Here is a 24,140-nt window from a genome sequence, read left to right on the forward strand (position 1 = left end):
TTTGTACCCCGTGCCTGTCGAGGTGAGAAAGCACCTGCCTAGTCTTCCTAGGCGTGTTGAGGCCGCGCACATTCCAGGTGACACAGGTATATCGCTCACCCGCCATCAAGGAGGTTCCTAGTGGACCGCAAACCAGCGTCGCCGTGTATCAAAGCACATTTACATAGTGACATGATCATTGCAATTAGGTGAGTAGTAGCTGCAGAATATGCTCTAAAGCAGAAAAAGAGACCAGCCCCCCCTCCCACTTTGGCATCCCCAACCAGCCAAAGGACCTCAGTACCCCCCCCCGCCCCCCCCCCCACCCCACCCATCACAAAACAACAAACATTTCAGCATGTGGGTTATACCCATTGGGGGCAGTGGAGGCAATGCACACTTCCGGCACAAGGCAGAGGTGGGCCTCCGCAAGTATCAATCAGTGCCCCATTATCACGCCAGCTTACAGGAACCAAGCGGATGCATCTGGTGAGACATGTAACGTTCCGACAACTGTATAGACATTGGTATTTGAACTAGCAACCCGTCCTCCCACATGTAATTGAAGAGGGTATCAACACGGGGAGGATCATCAACAGAGACATGAACTAGTAATGGAACTGGCAGGTAGTCCTCCCCTCCCCAGCCCAATCGCATCCCCAACTGCAGGGCAACCAGACACAACACCCATAGTGAGTACCAGCACACAACCAAATTCAATCGTCGACGTCCGATGTGTCAGCAGGTGATTTGTGACGTTTTTGTAGTGTCTTAGCACATGCCATCGCTTGCTTGGGGGTAGCAAAGATTTTCCCTCCCTCGAATTCACCAATACGAAGTCTCGCAGGGTAGAGCATGGCATATGGTATTTCTTCCCGCTGGAGTAACCGCTTCACAGATTGAAATTCTTTTCTCGCCGCCTGTACTTGAGCAGTGAAATCGGGGTAGAAGAACAGCTGGTTATTCTGATATGTGATCTTGCCCTTCTGTCGTGTAATGCGTAGCACAGTATCCCGGTCTCTATAGTTCAGCAGTCTTATAATTATGGGCCACGGCGGTGTACCAGGTGGTGGGCGAGCTGCTAAAGAACGGTGGGCCCTCTCGACCGCCAACATGGGGGACAGGTCGTCAGTGCCACAGATCTCCCGCAACATGGTCTCCACGTAGTACTCTAGGCTCCCCACATTGGTCGACTCGGGCAGTCCCAGGACGCGGATGTTGTTGCGCCTGGCCCGCGCTTCGATGTCCTCGTTCTTAGCCTGAATCACTTCCAGAAGCTTGACCATCTCTGAAGTCTTGTCTGCCACCTGTTGTAGACCATCCTCCGTGTCCGTGATCCTCTGCTCAGCCTCCCCTAATCTTGTGGCCTGTTTATCAAGTTTAGCCGAGAATTGGTCCATGCGTACGTTTAAGGCCTCAATTTTCCCATCTATCTCCTGCAGGCTCGCCTGTATTGCAACCAGCGTTGTTTCCAACATGGAGGGTCCTTGCGATGTGGTGTCGTGGTCCACGTCAGCCGCACCCGAGTTGGTCTGCTTGCTACCCCTGCGGAGCTCAAAGGTCAGTTTGGGCTGCGTCTTGTCCGGTTTGCCCATTGTGTATCCACGTGCCTGACTCACCACACACTATGACGCTAGCTGTGCGCACCTCTCCAGCTCCTGGGCAAGCGCTGAAGCCCTCTTTGTTCCGCACCCGGCCTCTCCAGAACCACCGCGTACCAACCAACTATCTCGGCTCAGCTTCGCGAGCGGTGTAGCGTATCTTTATGCAGCGCTATATGGTGTAGCTCTGATTTGCCCCAGCCGATGGGAGTCGTCACGTCCACCACAGGCGTCCCCACCGCAGTCCAACAGCTCACGGTCACGACGATCATGCAGTACCTGGCATAGGCTCCGGCAGGTCATCGAAGAGGATGGCGCAAAGCGGTATGCAGGGCAGCTGCGCAGGCCCCTCACAGTTCGCAATCCACTACACCCCGCACCGAGTGTGCGCCAGCTGCACCACGACAAATGGGCCCGTCCACGCGCTCGTCAGAAGTGTCCCAATGTAGGTGCAACCGAGTCCCAGCAGGTCACCTAGGGGCATGGATCTACTCAGCGTGGATCCCAGGTGCACAGTGCTATCCACACCACCGGCCGCTCCTCCACTAATGTCAGGGCAGTGGGAGCAGGAGTGCAGTATAGAGCTGCGCGCTCGCCAGTCTCGATAAGTGTCACTCACAAAGCAGGCTCTACTCCTCTGTTCTTAGCATAGGCCCCCACTGCGAGTCTTACCCGCTGAGGTTATGTCAGGAAGCTCCGCATCCGTGAGTCTCCGTGTGTCCGGCGCCGGTCCTCGTGGCCTACTCACGGCCCACCAGCCGCCACGGAGCCAGACGCTCAATTTTCATGGCTGCCCAGTCGCCTCCTCGCTCCCCAGCGTCTCAAAACTCGAGATCCGCACGGATCTCCGCCTCGCCCAATTTGCCAGAGGGGGGGGTGGAGCTCACCGGTGGCCGCGCGCCGTCCCCCTTTGCTGTAATTATCAGCTCCAGAGCTCCGGGGGGGTTCAATCGAGGGAGCGCCACTCGCGCTAGTCTCTTTGTAGGACTCGGGCTTCACTGCGGCCGGAGCTGCCTGGGCTGATTTCAGTGGTGTCTGTCGCGCGTTGCCTCCAGAACTTTCACTGACTGCAGAGGAAGGCACCCACTACCCGTCGCTCACCACAGGTAAGTACGGCTGGCACCGTAAGGGCAGGATATTGCAGGATGTTGTTGCGGCGGCCGGCAGAGCAGCTCTACTGTGCTGCCATCTTGCCATGCGCCAAGCCACGCCCCCCCTATGAAGAGGCTTGGGTTGATCTGCTTGGTCATCCCCTTCCTCTTCTTCCTCATCTGATTGGTCTTCACAATTTTCAGATGGGTGGTCCTTAGCATACCCTGCCAAGAGCTCCTGGAGCTTTTGTTTGAAACGCTGGGAGCCCATGGCTGTTTTTAATTTTACATAGGGACCTTACCAATTTGAAAGACAAGTGAAGGTAAGGAGTCAGATCAAGCTCCTCAAACAGGCCCTCTATGGCATTGTGGTTATTTGCACTAACCGCTGGCTTCTTGTTTTGAGACATTGTTAAAAAAAGATTTCTAACCCCAGCTAAAGTTACTTTTTATTTTTCTAAAATTCTAGAGGGATTTAACCAAGGCCCTAACAAGACTTAGTAATTTAGCAAAAATGCCAATTTGAAATTTTTTGAATTCTAAAGACAATTTAAGAGTTCTGTCATGTGATCAGTTGGTAACCAAGTTAGTCCAACAAATGCGAAATTGTATATCCCACCACTGATCCACCAATATAGGAAGCTGGCTCTGTATATACTATACCAAAGTGAGGTATAGTGTACACAGAGTCCAGTGGAACGCAAAAGGTAGGCAGAGGTAAAGTAGATAGCACCTCTCTCTCTATTTATGGTAGTGTGGGCGAGCAGTAAGGCTTTATTAGAGGACCCACACTCAAAGACTGAACTTCAGACATATTGTTTTTGTATAAAAATATTCTTTTAGTTATTTTATTTCCTAGAACCCAGCAAGCCTGGCACAGGTAAGTGATAAATACTTTGCAGTAAATCTACAGTTGTAACACATTTTGGATTGCATTTGTTAATGTACTTTGATTTGATTATAGTAGTGTTACTGATAATGCAATGCTTTTCAGAATACACATACTTCATATAGGATTTTTTGTAAATTTACAGGTGAGTTTCTTTTGAGATTACTTTTCTTACACAGTGTAGTATACCTGGATACTACCCTGTGACATTTCCTGTAAGCAGGTATGTAAATTCGTTTTTGTTAGTACCATTTTAAAGAATTTCTTTAGGTTTGCCAGCTCCACACTTAAAAACTTTTCTTCGAAAAACATCCAAGTTTATCCTATGGAGGAAAATAGTGTTATTGGTTAAGAGGTAAGTACTTTGTTGTGGGAGTTGGTGTTCTTGTGTTAGACTCAGGGGCCCCCAGGGTCAAGGATGCACTCTTGTTACACCCTCAGTGGCCGGGTGCAGAGTGCTGAGGCCCAATGGTATCCAATACGGGTATCCTGGCGAGCAGGCCACTGAGGTTGTGGGAGAAAACCTCCTGGACTTAAGCTCAGAGAAAATGGGGGTTTAGGCCAGCACAAAAGTTGCACCCTGAGCGCACTGGGCGGCTGGGTGCAGAGTGCTGTTTTGGCGTTGGACGCCCCGTAGCTTTCAGAGGGGAGTCTCCGGTTTGTAAAAGAACTGCAGGCTTGAGGACGAAGGTCTTCTGGGTGCGACCACCACTTGGAGAGGTTAGTTGGGATGTTGGGGGTTGGTTAGGCACTGCCGGTTGGGCCCCCAAGACCGTGAGCGTTGGGTTGAGGGCTGCCTTTTAGGGTCGGATCTTCTTACCACCTCCTGGCGTTGGGGGGACCTTCCAGTTTGAGGCTGCAGGCGTGGGCTGGAGGCAGGTCAGGGGGTCTCCGAATCTCGGGTCAGGATTGCCGGGGAGACCTCCTCTTGGTGTTGGGCACTCGAATTCGGGCCGTGGGCATCTAGTGCAGAGTTGTGCAAACTCGCGAATCCTTGTGAAGCTGGAGTCTATACAAATCCAGTGTTCATGGGAGACAGAGTCTTTGGGATTGAAAGCAGGCAGGTCCTCCTGGTTTCTCAAGGTTGCTGGCTGCAGAACACACAGGGATTTCGCTGGAGCCGGTTTGAGGTGGGGACCAATCAATAGGGCCAGGGCCAAGTCAGTGGGTGTCCTCCTCTTGTTGGCTTTGCACGGCTGTTTGGCCCTTCTTCTTCTTTTCTTCTTGCGGGTTCTTGTCTGTGAAAGCAAGGTTCTGGGGTGCCCCTAAATACTAGATTTATGGGTGTTACAGGTAGGTGAAAAGGTTGGGACCAATGGGTCCCTTCCCTGGGGTGGGGACACCCCTATTATGCCACACTCCAGTGGGGGGGGGGGGGGCATAAGCCTTTCGCTGGTTGGCTGAGTCACCCCATCTGCAAGATGGTGGGGACTGAGGGTTGTGCTTCACCTCGCCTCCCCCCACCTGAGGGGTGGAGGTGGCATAGCTGGGCATACCTCTCTTCCTCACTTGTTTTTCCCACCGGTTTTCCTGCCCAATGTGGGGGTCAGGACCAGTGGGAACCAGTTGCTGAAAGCAGCAAGTGGCCTGGGGAAGCTCACAAAGGCGGCAAGCCTTTGAAACTTCCCCTCCTTGGACCCTGCCATCCTGTGGTAGGAGGCTTGGTACCTCGCCCCAGCATGTGCATTGTTTCAGGCCCCCGAGAGCAGCATGCTCTCTACTCAGGGGGTCCAGAAACATGTCTTGTGGTGGTAGCTTAAGGCATCCTATCTATAGATAAAAGAGGTGCCCCTTTGACACCCAAAGGGATTAGGGCACTTCAATAGTAGAAGAAAGAAAATCCTGTGGGGAAACCTATTCTATACGTTAAAATAACAGAATAATTCTCTGATTGGCAAATTGTACTGACTCTCATTCATTCACTTATCTCACTCTTCCTCCTATGGTCAGTTTTTGTGTCATATATAATGAAAGGACAAATTACATAACATATAACTCAAAGGCAACTGTGAAAATTTAACATGATATCACATTTGTTTTATTAAGAAAGTAGTTTGAATTCATCAGTTTAAAAGAACTGCATCTTCAGTTCAACACATTAAAAACAATTACATTTCATGACAAAGACTACTCATAAAAAACAATATAGCAGCAAAAGAGAGTTACAACAACAGACCATACTAATGAGTCTTGAAAATTAACATATCTATATAAACAAAGGGGTATAACTCGCATTGCCAGGTGGCTAGTACATTATCCTCCTTTTCTCCAAAAATGCTGAGTAGATAGATTGTGTATATAGTTGGGGCGTCAACGCGTTTCGATGGTTTTCTTAGTTTATTCCATCTTTATCAAGACCAAATAAAGACTCTCTTTATCAATTGTTTCATTCATAAACCTCAAAAAGAAAGGGATAATGGCCTTTCTCTTCCTATGGCTCCTATGTTTTCTTTGAGGTGTGGGCCATATGATGTACATACAAACGTGGTTTGATCTGATTCGAAATTTGTAGGCTTGAATTCCTATTTGACACCTTTACAGTTTCATATGTGCCACTCCCAATATTGGAGTTACTTCCTTGAGAGGCGCTATTCTCCCTTTATAATGTCATGGGAAGAAGTCCTCAGCGTGGGAGTCCTTTTGTAATACCGTAGCTGTGCGGATGTGTGCCGCTGTTTCAGTCGGTTTCAGGATTTTAAATTTTGGATGGTCTTTTCCTCCGTCTATGCGGTCGGGAAAAAAACACGGGCGCCGTACATCTGCTTCGAGTCGCTGCTGAAGGCAGACACTCAGCCTGGACACTAGTTGTTGTTCGTTTTTCAGGGGGCATCTCTAAGATGCCCTCTGTGTGTATTTGTCATTAAATCTCACACTGGCATCAGTGTGGGTTTAATGTGCTGAGAAGTGTGATACCAAACTTCTGTTTTCAGTGTAGCTATTCTGGTGCTGTGGAGTTTGTAGTGACCACCTCCCAGCACCATATACTCTTAATGGCAGCACTGCACTTACAATGTCTAAGAAGAGACTTGGACATTGTAAGGGTACAGGGCTCAGGCACCTGTACTCACACCTAGCCAGAGGGGTGACTGATCTATGCCAGGGCAGTGAGTTGTAGGCATGGTACACAGGGATGTGTACCAGGTGGTTCTCAGTAGATACATATAACATACAAATGCCCACTCTTGCAGAACATAGATTCGTTTGTTTTGCCCCAGAAAGTCTGCACCAGCAGTTAAATCAGGTAGGCCTCCCCATAAACAATTGAATCATGCGGGTACAAGCGATCACCTCATGCAGGGTACTCAGGGCCCCAAGGGGGAGGGTTGTCGGATCTGCAGGTTCCCACCCAACCCCCACCTCACGTGTCCTGGGTCAGCCTGCCTTCATCAGCGGAGGCCTCTAAACCACCTTAGTAGTCACTTGCCGCAGGGCCACATCTGCTATCCCAGCCATCTGACCATTCAACCAGGCAGTGCTTCTGGAGCCATGCAGCCATGTCCACTATTGCACTAAGTTCAAGCTTGTTCATGTGGGCAGGGGTATCTTGAGGATGAGCATTCAACATGGCGGAGGGACAGGAATTAATAATCTGGTTAGGTCAGTTGCCATTGCAGGCCCTTTTTTCCTTTTATTTACTGAAGTTTGGCTATTGGGATTTCTACAGTCTTTAGCCTCTTCTTTGACCTGCACACAGGGATATCCACCAACCACTCACATTTTTAACAGGAGATTTTGGACAGTCTAAGGAGATATGACTGAAATCTGACATATAAGCTCTCCTTATCTGTTTGACTGCATATATCACACTATTTCTAAATATGTAAGTGCTGTAAAAGAGTAAAATTTGCATCAAAAAGCAAATATCCTACCAATCCACTAGCCCACAATTCCTGTAATAAAAAGGCACATTGAACATGGAATCCCAAGGTTTTATTTAATGAAAAGTGTAGAATTTTTTAAAAACTTTATTTATATATTGTGCATCAAATACACATCGTATAAGACATGGGAGGTACACAGCGTCACGGACAACGTAAGCAATGTCAGGCAAACAGATGTTCTGACAAATATAGTCAGCAGTGCGGATTCACTATAAGTATGCGAATTGAGTAGCAAGTCACATTAAACAATACAGTAGGGCCTTATCCTATTATTAGACTGGGGGAAATAAGGTGTGTGATTACAGGAGGCTAATTCCCCCCACCTCGTTGCATCTGCAGCACGCAAACCTGCAGTCCACTCTTGTGTAGGGGTGCGGCAAGGGTCCCCTACAAGTAGCCCAATGAGTCAGTGGAACCAGGCTAGGACCCAGGTGAAGGTGGTGTGGTGTTTTTGAGGATTGTGAGGCTAAGTTATAGGGGTCGGTGGTGCGATGCGTGTAACTGCCCATGTGGCAAACGGAGTCCAGATATCCTTGGGCCTAGACGCCGTGGGCATTAAATCCCAGTACGCCGCTAGCATCTCCTGGATGTAAGAAATATTCTGTATCCACCTATTTACGTTGGGCGCGCTTTGTGTTCCCCAGAGTAGCGCAATGTGCCGCTTGGCCAGGAGGAGCATCATGGCCGTCAGGCGGCCTGTGCTTGGGGGGACCTCCGCCATGTGGCCCAGTAAAGCTGTGAGGGGAGTGCGGTTAAGTTGGAATCCTGTCACTTCTTGAATAATATCAAATACCTTGTGCCAGAATTGTGAAATGGGCCAGCATGTCCATGCTAAATGGAGGAAGGAGGCCTGAGCAGTACCGAATCTCCAGCATGTGTCATCTGGTCTCAGATCTGGTGTAGTTGTATGGGCGTGCGATACAGCCTATGTATGTATTTGAAGTGTATGAGCCTGAGCCTCTAGTTGGGTGAGACGACGGAGCTGGGTGCCCATTGTTCCTCAGTAGGGGGAGGGGTTAGATCCCTGTTTCATTGTTCCAACACTGAGGGTGTCGTGACCAGCGAGGTGCGTTGTGTCCCTTTGTATATAAGAGTAGTGAGTTTCTGGGGTGACGGCTGAGTTAGGATGTTTTCTAACGCATCTAGTTGCGCCGGCTCCAATGGGCTCTAAGTTGGTAATATAAAAACAGTTCCAGAATTGGGGTCTGAGTGTTCACTGGACTGTACGGATTATCCAGGAATTTGTTGTCTGGGTACAGGTCATTAAACGTGTCTAGTCACATCTGGTGTGCGCGTTGAATAGAGCTAGTGTCTTGCATAACAAGAATGCTGGGGTGATTAGCGAGTTGTATCGATGGAGCATATAGTTATGGCAGGTTTGCGCGGCGTCGAAGACCGTCCCACGCGGTCTTTTGTATGCAGAGTAAGGTGCTGCTGGTAATGGGACAAGGGAGGCAACATCTTTTTCGATCGCAACATGAGGCTGCAATGGTGTGAGTTGCGACCAGAAGTGTAGGTACTGTGCCTGTGCACTTCACGCATAGACCTAAATGTCCGGTGCTCCAAGTCCCCCCTGTTCGAGTGGCAGTGTCAGCACCTCCTAAGAAATGCGAGGTTGTTTCCCGGCGCAAGTGTGAGCTATGAGGAGAGAGTGCAATTGTCGGAAAAAGGCTTGTGTAAGTATGAGGGGTATGTTAACGAACAAATACAGGAGTTTGGTCAGAATTATCATTTTTGTGGTAGCAATTCTGCCAGCCAATGACAGCGGCATCTTTGCCCAGATGGCTATTCTGGTCTCGAGCCAAAGTAATCAACCTGCTATAGTTCAGGTGCCATATTTCTTGTAGGTCCCTACTAAGCCATATTCCCAGATATTTTACTGCACCGTCTGCCCAGGTCAGGGGAAAGTCCAGGGCAAGCGTTATAGGGGCCGGCGTTAGGGCAAGGAGCTTTGATTTGGCCCAGTTCACCTGTATGCCTGACATGCCACTGAACAGTAGGATCTCGCGCAGTGCCGGGTTAAGGTTAGATTCCGGGTCACCTATATAGTGTGTGATGTCATCGGCATACAGTGATATTATCAGGCCCTTCTCCGAGAACCCCAGTCCTCTAGCTGTGTGGTGTTGTCTCAGCCGAGCTGCTAGAGGTTCCATTGTTATTGCAAATAGCAGGGGCGAAAGAGGGCACCCCTGTCCGGTGCCACGGGACACAGGGAACGGGTCGGATATTAGAACGTTTACCTTGAGTCTGGCTGTAGGGAGCGAGTAAAGTAGTTGGATACGTTTTTTTTTTTTATTGTGCTTAAACAAATTCTAGGTAGTATGGTGAAGAGAAATGGCCATTCCAGGGAGACGAGCGCTTTGGTAGTGCCCAGAGAAGCCACCAAGGCAGGAAAGTCTGGGTCAATTTGGTGAACCACTGAGATAAAAGTGCGCAAATTCTGTGAGGTAGAGCCCCCCCCTGTATAAACCCTGATTGGTCCGGTCTGGCCACAACCGGGAGAAATGGCTGCAGTCTGTCTGCAAACAGTTTAGCAAGTATATTTGTGTCCATGTTTATCAGAGATAAAGGACGATTAGCATCACACATATTGGATTATTTGTCCTGTTTTAGAATTAGAATCATCATAGTCTTGCGCATTGTGGAAGGGAGGAATCTGCTTTCAAGTGATTCCTGATAGACTGCTAATAAGTGAGGTGCCAGCTCTTCAGTGTAGGTTTATTAGAAGGAGGGTGTCAGCCCGTCAAGACCAGGAGCTTTTATCGCCCGGCAGACCTCTAATCATCCGAATGTCTTCTGCTGAGAAGTGTTCAACAAGGTATTCGCGATGGGCATCGCTCAACCAGACTAGTTCGATGGAGTCCAGGTAGGCCTGCAGTTCAGGGTTCGGGCTAGACTGTGTGGCAGTGTAGAGAGTTGTGAAAAAATTCCTTTATTCTTCCTAGAGTAGCTGACTGACCCCGGATTGGGTTGGAATCCATGTCTAGCAGTTCAGCTATGTATGAGGAAGAGTATGTGGTTTAAGTGAGCACGCTAGGGCTCTACCCGGGCGGTCCCCCTATCCGTACCTGCGGGCGCAAGCATTTTTCCCCAGGAAATGTGTCTCACTAACCGCTTCCCCTTCATACTCGGATATCCTCTCCGGAATAGTGGCTAAATGTGTAGGGATAACTGTGTGATTGTATACTAGTTCTTTTTGATGTATCTCTTCCTAAAGTTTCTCAAGGTGGACCTGATAGACTTTAAGATCCCAGATTGCTTAGCTATGCAGGTTCCTCTTATGACAACTTAAAAGGCTTTCCACAATGTGGAGGGTGAGTCTACTGATTTTTCATTGGTAGCAAAGTACTGCTGGAGTTCTTCGCGTACCTTTTCTCTGAAGACCGCGTCCGACAAGGCACGTGGCGGTAGGCGCCACCTAAAAGCATGTGATAGTGACAGTGGTATAGTCCAGGTGAACAGCACCGGAGCATGATCAGACAGGGTGCGTGGCAAGTGTTTGACTGCGGTGGTCCAAGTGGCTACATTCTTAGATAATAACCAGTAGTCGAGTCTGGACCATGCCCCATGGAAGCCGGTGATGCAAGTTCTCTCTCAGGCCTGTGGAAGCCAGGAGCGCCAGACATCTATGAAATCGTGTTCTAGAATTATAGTAGTGCATATGTTATTTGATTTGGGGTGCAGTGCTCTAGTGCTTCCCACCCTATCTAAAGAGTCTTGCAAAACGACGTTAAAGTCTACCCCCATATAATCGACTCATCCCCCAATAGTATACTTTTCGACCAGATAGTCTAAAATAGGGCTGGGTCGTCCGTATTGAGGCCATATACAGCAGCCAGGGTTACGGGTGTGGTGTGTAAGGTGCCTTTCAGTAAGACGTAACATCCATCAGGATAAATAATCGAGCTAGACGTGGCCGAGCCAATGTTGCGTCATATCATGATTGCTGTCCCCCTCACATAGTTAGAATATACAACTGAGTGCACCTCCCCCAATATCTGTGATGTAGTTTGGAGTCGTTGACACTTTGGAGATGCGTTTCTTGCAAGAAACATGTGTCAATCTTATGCTTTATCAAGTATGTGTGAACTAATGTTATGTTATATGCCATTTATAGCGCAAATCACCTTCAGGTCTCTAAGCGCTTCTAGAGAGAAGTGAGCAAGTCACTAGGGCAGATAGAGAATGGTAGCAACTGTGGCAGAAATTACGCAGTTGTTAACACATCTCTAAATAGGAACGTTTTTAAATGTTTCCTAAAGGTGAGAAGAGCCCGTTCCCTGCATAGATACTCCGGCAAATCATTCCAGATTTGCAGGAGGAAAACAGAGAATGCTCTACCCCCTTTAGTTTTAGAGATGTAGCTGGGGGGAGCTAGACGGCAGGCCTCAGATGATCGCAGAGACCGGGCAGGAACATATTTCTCCAAGCGATCTTTTATATATTTGGGTGCCTGACCGTAGATTGCCTTGTGTGCAATACATAGACCCTTAAACTGCGCGCTCTGTTTAATGGGAAGCCAGTGTAGTTTATATAACCGAGGGGTAGCGCGTGTCTTTTTAGAAGGTCTAAAAATGAGCCTGGCCGCATCGTTCTGCACCACCTGCAATCTCCTGATAAGTTTCTGGGGGAGGCCAATGTAAAGGGCATTCCTGTAATCCAGCCTGGAGATGACAGTGGCGGAGACAATTGACTGTAATGAAGATGTTGACAGGAGAGGAGCAAGTTTCCATAACTGCCTGAGTAGTCCAATACAGGTTTCCACCACTGTGGTAACCTGGCAGGCCATAGATAGTTGTCAATTTTCAACCCCAGGCTTTTTACAACCGGGACCGGTACCGGGACTGCACCTAATTCCGGCTTTTCTATGGTTATTAAGGCCGCGTATGTTCCATTTGATGCATGTGGCTGTCGTCATTGAGTATGGTTAGTGATGAGGCAGGTGTGTCTCAGACACTCTGATTTGCGTGTATCTACAGGTTTGCATGTAGTGTCCGTGCTTGAGATGCTATATGGATCATATGTAGCCGATGTTCTAGTGTCGAGCTCCAACTTACCATTTAACTTGCAGAACCCCGTGTCCATCCCCCCTCCCACACCAACCCCCGAAACAGGTTGTGAAAGCCTTACCCTCCCACCCCAACAAACCTGCAAACAAAACAAGTAGTCGTAACCATGGGAGTTCTCCCTGTGGGGGCATGGGTCGCCAGCAAACTGCCCTGCACGCATGGCAGGGTGGCTGGGCTGACCAAAGTGTTCAGGGAGCATATGCTGACGAGTTCAGCGAGCCAGGAGTAAGAGTATGTAAAGGAGCAGCGTCCCGGTCAGAAACACATTGAAATTACTGAAGTTGTGTGGACAAAGCTGCACATCATATTGCAACATGGTGACATCATGCCATCAGTCATTGTTGCTAAGTTCCGCTGTTTTCCCAGCGTGTTCTGAAGGACGAGGTGAGCGTTGACCAGAGCAGATGTGTTTTGCATATTTATGGGCGGATTTGGCGTCTGTAAAGAAGTGGGCTTGGCCGTCATATGAGATCTTGAGCTTGGTCAGATAGAGCATTGCGTGTGGGATTTTAGCTCGCTGCAAGAGGCGTTTAGTGGGAAGAAATTCTTTGTATGCAGCTTGGACCAAGGGGGTAAAATCAGGAAAGATGGAGATATTGTTGCCCTGGTGACTGATGGGCCTGTGATCTCTGGCCAGTTTTAAAACAGAGTCTCTGTTGCGATAGTTTAAGAGACGCGCTATTATGGACCTAGCTGTGCTGCCAACTGGAGGTCTGTGACCCAAGGTTCTATGCACACTTTCCACCACAGTGGTACAAAAGGGGGTGGTGATGTACGGAGCATCTGAACCAATCAAACACTCACACCCAGTCAACAGATCTGGGTTTAATCCATCACCGTTCTTTAGCCCACTCTGCCACCCCAGTTCAGACATGGCCATATGCAAATCAGTCTGACCCTGTGCCTCATGGGAACAGTCCAGCCCGAACTGCCAAGCCATGCCTTCCCTGGACCGGAAACAGGCTTCCGAGGACCGGTTTCTGGCATTTCAGCCGTCTTCAGCCCGGCTTGCTTGAATCCAGTGGCAAAGTGAGCATACCCTGCCAACTTATGGCGAACAAAGTGGTACAAAAGGGGGTGGTGATGGACGGAGCATCTGAACCAATCAAACACTCAAACCCAGTCAACAGATCTGGGTTTAATCCATCACCGTTCTTTAGCCCTCTCTGCCACCCCAGTTCAGACATGGCCATATGCAAATCAGTCTGACCCTGTGCTTCATGGGAACAGTCCAGCCCGAACTGCCAAGCCACAGGGCACAGGGTGAAGGCTGATTTGCATATGGTCATGTCTGAACTGGGTTGGTGTGGTGAGCAAAAAAATGATGGATTTAGGCCCAGATCTCTGTACTGGGGTGAATGTATGACATTGTTCTGCATTCTGTCCATCAACTGTTGTTTTTGCATTTGTCACCCCGAGTGGGACGGGTATGCTCAGACGCGAGTCCCTTGCTCTCCACACCACTGGAGTCAAGCTATCCTGGCTGAAGACCGCTGATAGCCAGAAACCGGTCCTAGGACGCTTGATTCTGGTCCAGGGAAGACATGGCTTGGCAGTTCAGGCTGGACTGTTCCCATGAGGCACAGGGTCAAGGCTGATTTGCATATGGTCATGTCTGAACTGGGTTGGTGTGGTGAGCAAAAATATGATGGATTTAGGCCCAGATCTCTGCACTGGGGTGAATGTATGACATTGTTCTGCATTCTGTCCATCAACTGTTTTTTTTAACGTTCCACCACAAACATAGCTGATAGTGCCGTAGGGAAGAGTTCACGCAATAGGGATTCAACGTATAGCTCCATTTTGTGTATAGCTGTCGTTTCGGGAATTCCAGAAATGCGAAGATTATTGTGCCTGGAGCGTGCTGCCAAGACTTCCTTCTTTGCCTGGATTACCGACAAAACTTTTTCCATATTCAGAAAGCGTTCCTTGGATTCGACTTGAAATTCATGGGCTTCAGTTGCGCGGTTTTCCACGACTTCTAATCTGGTGTCATGGGAGTCTACTTGCTGCTTCACAGAGTCTAATCTAGAGGTGAACGTGTGGAGCTTAGTGTCTATGGATTTTAGGTTTGTGCGCAATTCCAGCATAATTGTATGCAAATCTTCTTGCTAGTTCCCTCCATGCTGAGGTTCAAGTTCCGGTTCAGAGCCAGGGTCCATAGGTATGGGTGTGACGGACGCTTGTTCTCAAACATGAGCTTAGGTTGCTTTGGATCGTTTTCCCCCATGATATCTGCCAGTATCGTTGCACATTGAAAAAGTGATCAGGCTGAGTCTTGTGCTGTAGTCTGTCGCTGACTGATGATACTGGGAGCTAGGGGCACGTAGATTCAATCCACCTCGCAGCCCGTTTCCACACGCAGCAAGGCCCCAGGTGGGACAGAGGCTAGCGCCTGGCAGCCAGGCGGCGAAGGATCCGGCAGCACACGGGGCCCAGCCTCAGCAGGGAGCGTGAGTACACAGGTCCCATCCGCTCCACTCCCTCCGCGCCTAGAACCAGCACCCATCTCCGTCCCTCCCTATGAACCGCTGCTACCTCGTGTCTACAGGGCCCCGGCAGCGCGGCACGGTCCCAATGCCGCCCAAGGGCCGTGAAGGGCCTGCCCTCACACACAAGCTCACGCAGCCCCAGGTGACACAAAGGGTACTTACAGTTGGCAGTGCAAGAGTCGTGTCACGCAGCTGGGTATGCTCCAGTAGGCTGCACCTTCACTTCTCTAAGCTACACATGGTCGTAGGCGAGGCTCCGCATCCAATGCTCACCTCACGGTGTCTCCGCTCCAAATTGCACTCAGCTCTCGGCGGGCAGGGTGAGTGGCCCCGGTCTCGGTGTCCGCCTCGGTCAGCATTACCTGAAGGCACGTCCGGGGGCGGGACCGCACAGGGGGTCCCCCCCCCCCCGCCCCAGCTTGTTTGATGTTCCAGCCGCGGCCCCAGGGCCGCTCCGAGTCAATCCGGCCAACAATCACAATGCGGAGCGGCGCTCACCGCCGCAAACTCCAGTGTGGCTTCTTCAGTTGCACCTGCTTACCCCCAGGACAGCCGCAGCACGCGGCCACACAGGGGCCGCAGCACCAACAGAGGTACTCAATCGCCTTCAGTCTTACGGGCTGGTCTCAGGGCGCTCGGTCCGAAAGCAAGGCCGCTGCACGTCCGCGCATCTCCGAGCGGATCTGTGCTATGTAATCGGGCTTGGCCTGGCCGCTGCAGTACGCAGTGTGTGGCTCAGGTAGTTCAAGAGCTTGATCGCTCCATTAATGCAAGGATAATGTAGGATCTAAAGCCCGGCCGGCAGTGCCTGCTTAACAAGCGGCCTCTTGCTGCTCAGCCAAGCCACGCGCCTCCAAAAAGTGTATATTTAGTTGGATTTCCTGGGTTTTAGCTATCTTTGTACCTGATTACCGTAGTAATACGGAAATATTTGTTGGCTCTAACAATGACATGGTCATGGGGTTTCCCCAATTCTCCCACATTGTATACCTCCCCTTAAGTGCAAAGTATACATTTTTATTGGGAGAAGTGTGGCAATATTACATTGTAGGATTGCTTGCTGCATAATTTTGTTTCTTGCAAAAACACATAAATGAAGACTTTTTAAAAATAATTTGAAGCTTGAGTGAAATGCTGTGCCAAGGGTCTCGCATGCCAGCTACCGTGGCCAGCGTCTAAGGGACATATTTAGTTGGAGAAGGGGATGGTCCTGCAGTATCCCAGGTGCCCATCTAGACAGGAGAACTGTATACTTGCCACCGAAAAGGCCTCGGCGGTTGGGGCCGACCACTGATTCACAGCTCCCTTGTCTCTGAAAGCAAATCTATGCTCTGGAGAAGCCTCCTCAACAGCTGCCTGAATGTTGACTTAATAAGACTACATCTTGACCGCAAGAATCAGAACTGCTTGTCTTAGGGCTGAGGTAGACTCCGGAGTTGACTCGACCTTGAAGCCTACATCGGCCTTGAAACCGAGTAACTCCACACACAAGAAGAGCATGGTGAGTAGCATGATGTGAGGCAGAGAAGAGCCTACATAGACCCTCTGACCAGGTATCAATCCCGGTCTCTTGAGAGAATTTGTCTTGATTCCCCACGTGGGATTGCTGAAAATCTGAATCTAGTTTGTTGATTGGCGTGAGTTCAGCTGTCATCAAAAGGTCTCACTGTACTGGTCAGTGCCTTGCGATAATGTGATGTTGTATAGTTACACAGGAGTGAAAACCCGTCAACCTTGTTGGGATTGGGGTAGAGAATTATATGTACAAAACAGTATCCCAACTGGTATAATTTTGAGGACAGTTAATAGGGACATGAGTACAACATTATCCAGGAAGGAACAAGGAGAGTCAAGATGATTTGTACATCTGCTCAAGGCATCGTTTTACTAAACATATTTTTCGGGATAGCCAAGTATAATTCACAGTTAATAACAGCACTGCAATTTCAAATTAAAGGATAAACAACCCAAAGTTGCACAAGGTGCACGAGTGAAACAGGTGAATACCACTACGGCGACACAAGTGACAGAGTGATCAGCGTGGGCGGCGCAAAGTGTTGGTGCATAAGTATATACAGTGAGTTTTAAAAGGCACAGAGTGGTTTGTGGATAATTTCAAGGGAACATTTTTCATTTAACATTCTTGATGAAAACCACTGTGTGAAGGGCGCCTAGGGTCTTGCTGATAAGTCGACGGCGTTTCGATCCGTAACAATTAGGATCATCATCAGGACTGGGGGGGTTGGTCGCAGTGCTGTAAATGGAAAGAAGGCAAGCATCAGGGTAAAAGGACGCAGGGTGGATGGGCGGAAAGGGGGGAGGGGGGAAGAGAAAAAGGGGGGATGGCAGGAGTCGCTCTCGTGGGTGGCCTGCACGAGGTGCACAGAAATAGGGTGTCTGGTGAGTAGATATTCTCTGTGATAGTACCACGCTCTTTTACGGGCTCTTGACACCAGGAGTTTGGGGTATCCTCGGGCGATAAGTTTCTTAGTCAGCGTATCAGCCTCTCGAAAGTAGTCATGTCGCCACTTGCAGTTCCTCCTGATACGGAGGAATTGCCCAAAGGGCAAGCCATCCCTGAGTCCTCTAGGGTGGTGCCCTTCACACAGTGGTTTTCATCAAGAATGTTAAATGAAAAATGTTCCCTTGAAATTATCCACAAACCACTCTGTGCCTTTTAAAACTCACTGTATATATTTATGCACCAACACTTTGCGCCGCCCACGCTGATCACTCGGTCACTTGTGTCGCCGTAGTGGTATTCACCTGTTTCACTCATGCACCTTGTACAACTTTGGGTTGTTTATCCTTTAATTTGAAATTGCAGTGCTGTTATTAACTGTGAATTATACTTGGCTATCCCGAAAAATATGTTTAGTAAAACGATGCCTTGAGCACATGTACAAATCATCTTGAGTCTCCTTGTTCCTTCCTGGATAATGTTGTATTCATGTCCCTATTAACTGTCCTCAACATTATACCAGTTGGGATACTGTTTTGTACATATAATTGCGATAATGTGAAGCACAGTAGACATAGGTTCATGAACAAAATCAAACTTTTACAGGTTCAAAAATATCCAGATGTGGTTTAATGGTAGCATCACTGCTGCAAAATGCAAGTGCTAAAGCTCCCCTAAAAACAAGAGGTTTATATAAATGTCCACAACTCTCTGACTAAAGAGAGCAAGTAGATTGATGCTGCTGGCCTGGGACTAGATGTGGATATTCCTACACAGTGCTCCATAACCAACTTGGTCAGGCTACTGTCTCGATACAACAGGTACCATTGGGAGGAGATGGAGCAGCTCTGATGTAAACAAGATGCACAGAAAGGATCTTGGCCAGAAGGGAAAGTTTGTCTCTAATGGTAACATCAGGTTTACCCTGGGTGCACCTGACACTGCCTCCTAAGAAAGGAGCACTAGCATGCTCCACTAAAGGCATGCCTAGATTTGAGAAGTCCAGTAACAGTGCCTTTCATTTGAAGCACCTTTGCTGGTCTCAGATAGACTATGGGCCCGATTCACATAGAGCCTCTGCAGTTGTGGCCGGAAGCTCCCCCACTCGAGGTGGGAGCTCCTTAATAAGAAACTGCAGTGCATGGAGATCCAGCCACGACTGCGGAGGCTGTTTGTAAATCGGGCACTTAATGTTCAAGAAGATTAAAAGGAACACCAACACAGCCAGATTGTCAAGCGTATTCAAGTTTGCTATACCAAGGCCAAACATACCCTTCCATTTAAAAGACACCTTGGCTTTCCTAGGTAATATCCCACTTGCAGACATTTCTGAAGCTGCAACACTGTATACCACTCCCATGTTTAACAAACATTTCTTTGTGGACGGTAATGACAACCAAGAAGCACAAGTTGGGCAAACTGTTCCTAAAACTTAGTAACACATTTTCCGCTACAACTCGAAAGCCACTGCTTTAGTGGGATGGGCGCTGTTCTAAAGTTTATGCAAGCATGTGATCTACATCCGTACATGCTGCAAACTGACAACACTTAACCAGTAAGAATCAGTTTGTAGTGCTGTAGATTCAGTTGCACACTTCTGCATGCAACTCAGACTATGATTTTTCAATATTAATTACCTTTCAAATACATTTTTTTGTGTTACATTAGTATAGATAGACTGTCTTGATTCTCATAACCATACTTGGGTATTCTCACATGTATGGGGAAAATACAATCCGAGGTAGAGTCTACTCGGTGCATTGTGGGGTTTTCTTTTGTGTGTGTGGGAGGGGGGCGGTTACACAAGTAACCTTGAAACCAAAACATTTGGAAGAAAAGGAACCTGCAACATCCGCACAAAACACTAGATGACAACATTGTGCAGAGCATGCTAATCTACAGCTCTAGAGGTAGCAAACGGATTGTTACAGGCAACTGACCTTTTCGTATTATAGATGTCACTTGACATGATTGCAGTTTCTCCCATTTCGGTGTTCTACAGAACTCACTAATATGTGGGTATCATTTTTTATTTGAAGATGTGTGGCAGTACAGGATGGGAGAATATTTGCTGTTATACTTTTTTTTCTCAATTGTGGAGTTCCTGTTGTAAGCCAGTGTCCACATGTAACCTTTACTTTTTTTGTGTAAAAACGCCTTCACATTTACCTGGACCATGTGGGTATTCCACATTTTTGGGTGGTACGAATGACACGTATTCATAGATTGAGATAAAAATATGCACATCTTTGTTTGCCCGTTTTCTATTCTTGCTATTATTGTCAAGTGATTCATGCTAGGTACACGGTGAAGAATGATTGTACTCTAGGTATTTCATGTTTTGAAAAAAATAGTAAAGGTTACATTTTTCTCCACCTGAAAGAGTCTGGTGGATATAGAAATGTATTACTCTGGTATATTTTCCTTCAGTGCAGAAAGTTTAACATGAAAATATTGTTGCCGGTTTCTCCTGTTTGGCATTTACATTCACTTTTTAATTCAGTTGTTAATTGTACTGTACAGACTTGACTGCAGTATACAGACTATTTATTCAGTTGCCGAATTTAGAATTGAATCTAGGTTTCAGACAAAGCTTTTAAGAGTTCACCCATGGGCTTCACACATAGTTCCCCAGAAATCACAAGCAGCTGATTGTACACAGATGTGCATCAAGGATTAATAAGAACAGAAGGTACCAAAGGCAATCCTGTCATGCACATTGTTCGTATAGTTCTATCTATCCTAACTTTAGCTCTGAGCTCATTTTATAGTGACATGACCATTTCGACGAGTTTGTCTTCAAGCCCGAATATGTACAGCGCGGAAATGTCCACAAAACTTTGTCAAAGGTCTTTTGCCCATCTATTGCCACTGCTGCTAGAGGGATGTTGAACAGGTTTGCCCTTTTAATGATATTGTTGAATAGCCATGTGCTGTCTGCAGCTAATCTGCTTAGGACGGGTGGATTCAAGAGAGTGACTGATTAAATATGCATCACTTAAAGTTTTGTGTAGATCTTGCAATTTAAGTTTATATGAGAGAGATGTGCCTCTAGTTTTTAGAGCAAAGAGGATCCTTTCCCTCCTTCAGTTCACAACTGTAGGAGCTTTCATGACGGTGCCCCTAATTTGAACTGAGGCTGTGAAATGATGAAATGGAGGCTATAATGTTTCAGTAAGCTTTTCAAAATACCCGTCACCTTTTGGGATTTGAGCACAGCAGCTGACCCTCTAACATGGTTAGGAGTTTGTTTCCTGTTTGCGAAGTCCCACTGGACACCAGGCATTTTTTCAAGCTAGGTTGTGAATCGGCCAAATGTGCTAGTGCTACTAACTGTTACAGCTGTAACTTCTTTTCCCCATACACGCCACCACTGGTGTGATTATCCCCATGTACTTTTAGCATTTGGACCATTTTTGATTACTGCGATAAAACAAGGTTTTTGGAAATATTTTAATTTTCTATATGGTTCTATTTCTTTCAGTACATGTTGAAGACATCATTTTCCACATGTTTCAGTATATCCAAAAGCTCCGCACTGAGGGACCACAGGAATGGATTTTTCAGGAGTGTAAGGTATGAAGAGCACAGTGAATGCTACTATTACTACTACGTATCATTTGTTTTATTTTACAGTTATCAATATTTGTGATACTTACTGAAGTATTCTTGACACACTTCCTGTATTTGTGAAGGCAGAAGAGTTGAATGCTTAACACAATGCCATTTTGTTTTCTATTACTCAACTGGTTTGCACAGTGCAATGCATCTTGTGTGTTCTAGTAAAGAGGCTTTAATGCATCATAACAAAACCAGGGAAGGCAGAAAATGCATGATTATGTTAGGAGATGTTTCTGGTTCTCCAAGATAGACGTGAAAAAAGTGTTTACATCCATTGAGGATTTGGAAGTGCACTTTGTTCTTTTTTTTTTTATTGACTTGAAATGAAGATAAACGAAACAATTTCCAAGAGCCCGAAAATGAAAGCTCCAAAATATCTTCATGTGACCGAAACAGCCAATAGTATAGCAGTTTTACATGCATTATTGATATCATCTTGCCACAGAGGCTCTTTCTGCTGTTGAAATGGGTATGTTTTCTTATGTATAACTTCAGTCCCATGTTGAATTCGCTTTCTGCGCATTGAAAGTTTGACTTTGTTTCTAATGACTCTTAAGTAAATGGTGGAAATCGTTTTTGCCTGCTGAGTGGACTGGCATGCTGAACTTTATTTATGTCCAGCTTAAGGCTCAGTCCGACATATACCCCCTCCATTTAATGTTTCCCTGCCAGTCTACTCCTACAAGGTGATATGGGCCTAGTGACAACTAAGGCCCTGGACTCCTCTCTTACTTTCGTCCTCTCACACCCCTTTCCATTGCATGTTATCCCCATGCACTCTCTCTTTAAACACTTTGGCCTTTGAGTACATGAGTGCTTGTTAGGATCTTGCCCTTTTTGATTTCCATTATGCAGTGAGGCACATCATTAGACAGCCGTATGCCACATACTTAAGCTGTGCAGCCAAGTAAAGGTTCCAGGCAGGGTTGTACACAAACTGCCATAGGCCATCAGGAATTTAAACTTCTCCAATATTGGATCTTTCATCTGTCGTCAAAGTGGGAGTCCCACGGTACTATAATAAAGCAATGTGTATCGCTACAATAGACAGAATCTATCTATCAATGTCCTTTTAAAAAAAGGACCAAACTACATCCTTTAGCCAATCGGGCAACAGCACCCTCTAGAACACTCCCAACAGATTTTCTACTGCATGTCGTGTGTAGGGAGTCCTCTTTCAACTCTGCCCAGATTTCTTTTGCTGAGTGTTTTTCTAAGGAATTTACTTACGAGAAGATTCCTTTCAATACCTGCATATACTGACAGGACAACATGTCCCAACTTCCTAGAAAAGGACTTTTTAGATCCTGTGAGTCGTGTGGAAAGAAGAGGCTCCACTCGGTTGACTCACATAAAGACTGCATTGATTGCCTTTATCTAGACCATAAGGTGAGAGACTGCAAAATGTGTTGTACCTTTTCTCAAAAAAACTCTTTTAGACAGGGAAGGTAGACTTTTGCTGTGGCTACAGAAGCTAAAACATAAGGAGTGCCCATTCTCTGAGGAGGATAGTGATCAGTATTCACTGACTTAATCATCTCTAAAATAGACTGCATCTAAAGAAAAAAATCGCCTCTGGACCGCCTTCAAAGGCTGTTAAGAAACCTAAACATACTACTTCTGGGGATGAAAAGAGGCATGAGGTCCTTCCTTCCTCCTACAAATATAGAAAAACTGCCTCAGTAAAAGTTTCATTCAGAACCTACTACTCCTTCCCTAAAAGAAGCTTTGCCAAAAATTGCTTCACAATCACTGCTGTCGGTGAAGAAATCCGGAAAAAAATCACCCATGATCATCATCTCGTCAGCGCTGTCTTCGACAAAGACATCAGGGCCAGGATCATTAAACGCTAGCCCTCTCAGTCTCTTGATTATGGAGGTCCCGTCGACGTCACAGCCTTTACCGGCACAATTATCATTACTGTTTACAATGCATTCAGCAGCGATACAGTTGGAGATGGACTCTTTGACTATGATACCGTTGCCAGTGACATCGGAACTAATGACGTCGACGTCGGTACCATCTACAATGCTGTCGACGAAGAAACCTTTGTCATTTATGCACTCAACACCTGTAAAAATGACATTTCCACCTTTGTCTTCGATTCCTCTAAAAGAAAAATCTTATGCAACAATTCTTCTATTGCACACATTTCCTAGTAAGGTGTTACCATATCCACCTGTGCACTTCGTAGATGAGAATGAAGAGTCTAAAGATGGTGCTTTTGGAGTAGCTAGCAGTCTTTCCCAGCTGCTTGTCAAATGTCAGGATTTTGAGGATGAGGACGACCAGTATGTATCAGGACTAGTACTCTGCAAGAGAGCACTCCAAACCTTATCAACAGGATTCTTCAGTTTAAGACCAACAACAACTTTGTCCCAATGCCTGTGTCTTTGGTAACAAACTTGCAAAGTATGCTTCAGGACTATTATCGCGGATTTCTACCATCTGCGCCTGCACTTGGATACCACAGATGCCAAGACCTACCTTTGCAATGCCTGCAAACTCCTGCACCACTACAGCAACCACCATGATTGCTTGCGACCTCTATCGTTCCTCCATCAGAATTCACGCTTGTCCTAGCTCAACCCCCAGATGACAATCCTCCATCTCCTGATGACTGAAGGTAAGAGGGAGAAATATAGGACAGTCTCAGCACCCAGTGAGTGGGACAAATATTGTATTCCTATGCCATTCCCACCTCCGGTGGCTCCAGTACACACGCCACCAGAAGACATGGTCAATTTTCATAATTTAACACAGAGCTGCTAAAATATTTGAAGTTCCAGTGCTTACAAAACGGGCAGACTGTTGTCTCTACGATTTCAAAGAGCATGCTAAGAAGTCCGGGCTATCCCTATTATTGATTTTTATTTGGCAGGAGGGCCTTAAAGCCATACAGAACCCAGCAACGGTTTCAGGAGTTATCCCAAAATTGGATAAATCATGCAAAGTTCCCGATGACTCGCCCACTTGCCTCATTGGCACCCTAAACCAGATTCGGTGGTATACCAGGCAGCACAGTGCTGCTCTAAGAACCCTTCCACCCCGATTTC

The 24,140-nt window shown here is 47.2% G+C and overlaps 1 protein-coding gene across 2 annotated transcripts in view; it reads left to right on the forward strand.

Moving 5' to 3' along the window:
• IDE (insulin degrading enzyme) overlaps positions 1–24,140 on the forward strand; it is a 1,242,012-nt gene that overhangs the window by 486,839 nt on the left and 731,033 nt on the right. For both annotated transcript variants that reach the window (XM_078643408.1, XM_078643410.1), the window contains exon 9: positions 20,948–21,039. In XM_078643408.1, coding sequence (XP_078499534.1) covers positions 20,948–21,039 — 92 coding nt within the window. The remainder of the gene's footprint in view (positions 1–20,947; positions 21,040–24,140) is intronic.

The sequence above is a fragment of the Lissotriton helveticus genome, chromosome 5_1, assembly GCF_964261635.1.
Source record: "Lissotriton helveticus chromosome 5_1, aLisHel1.1, whole genome shotgun sequence".
Lineage (NCBI taxonomy): Eukaryota > Metazoa > Chordata > Amphibia > Caudata > Salamandridae > Lissotriton > Lissotriton helveticus.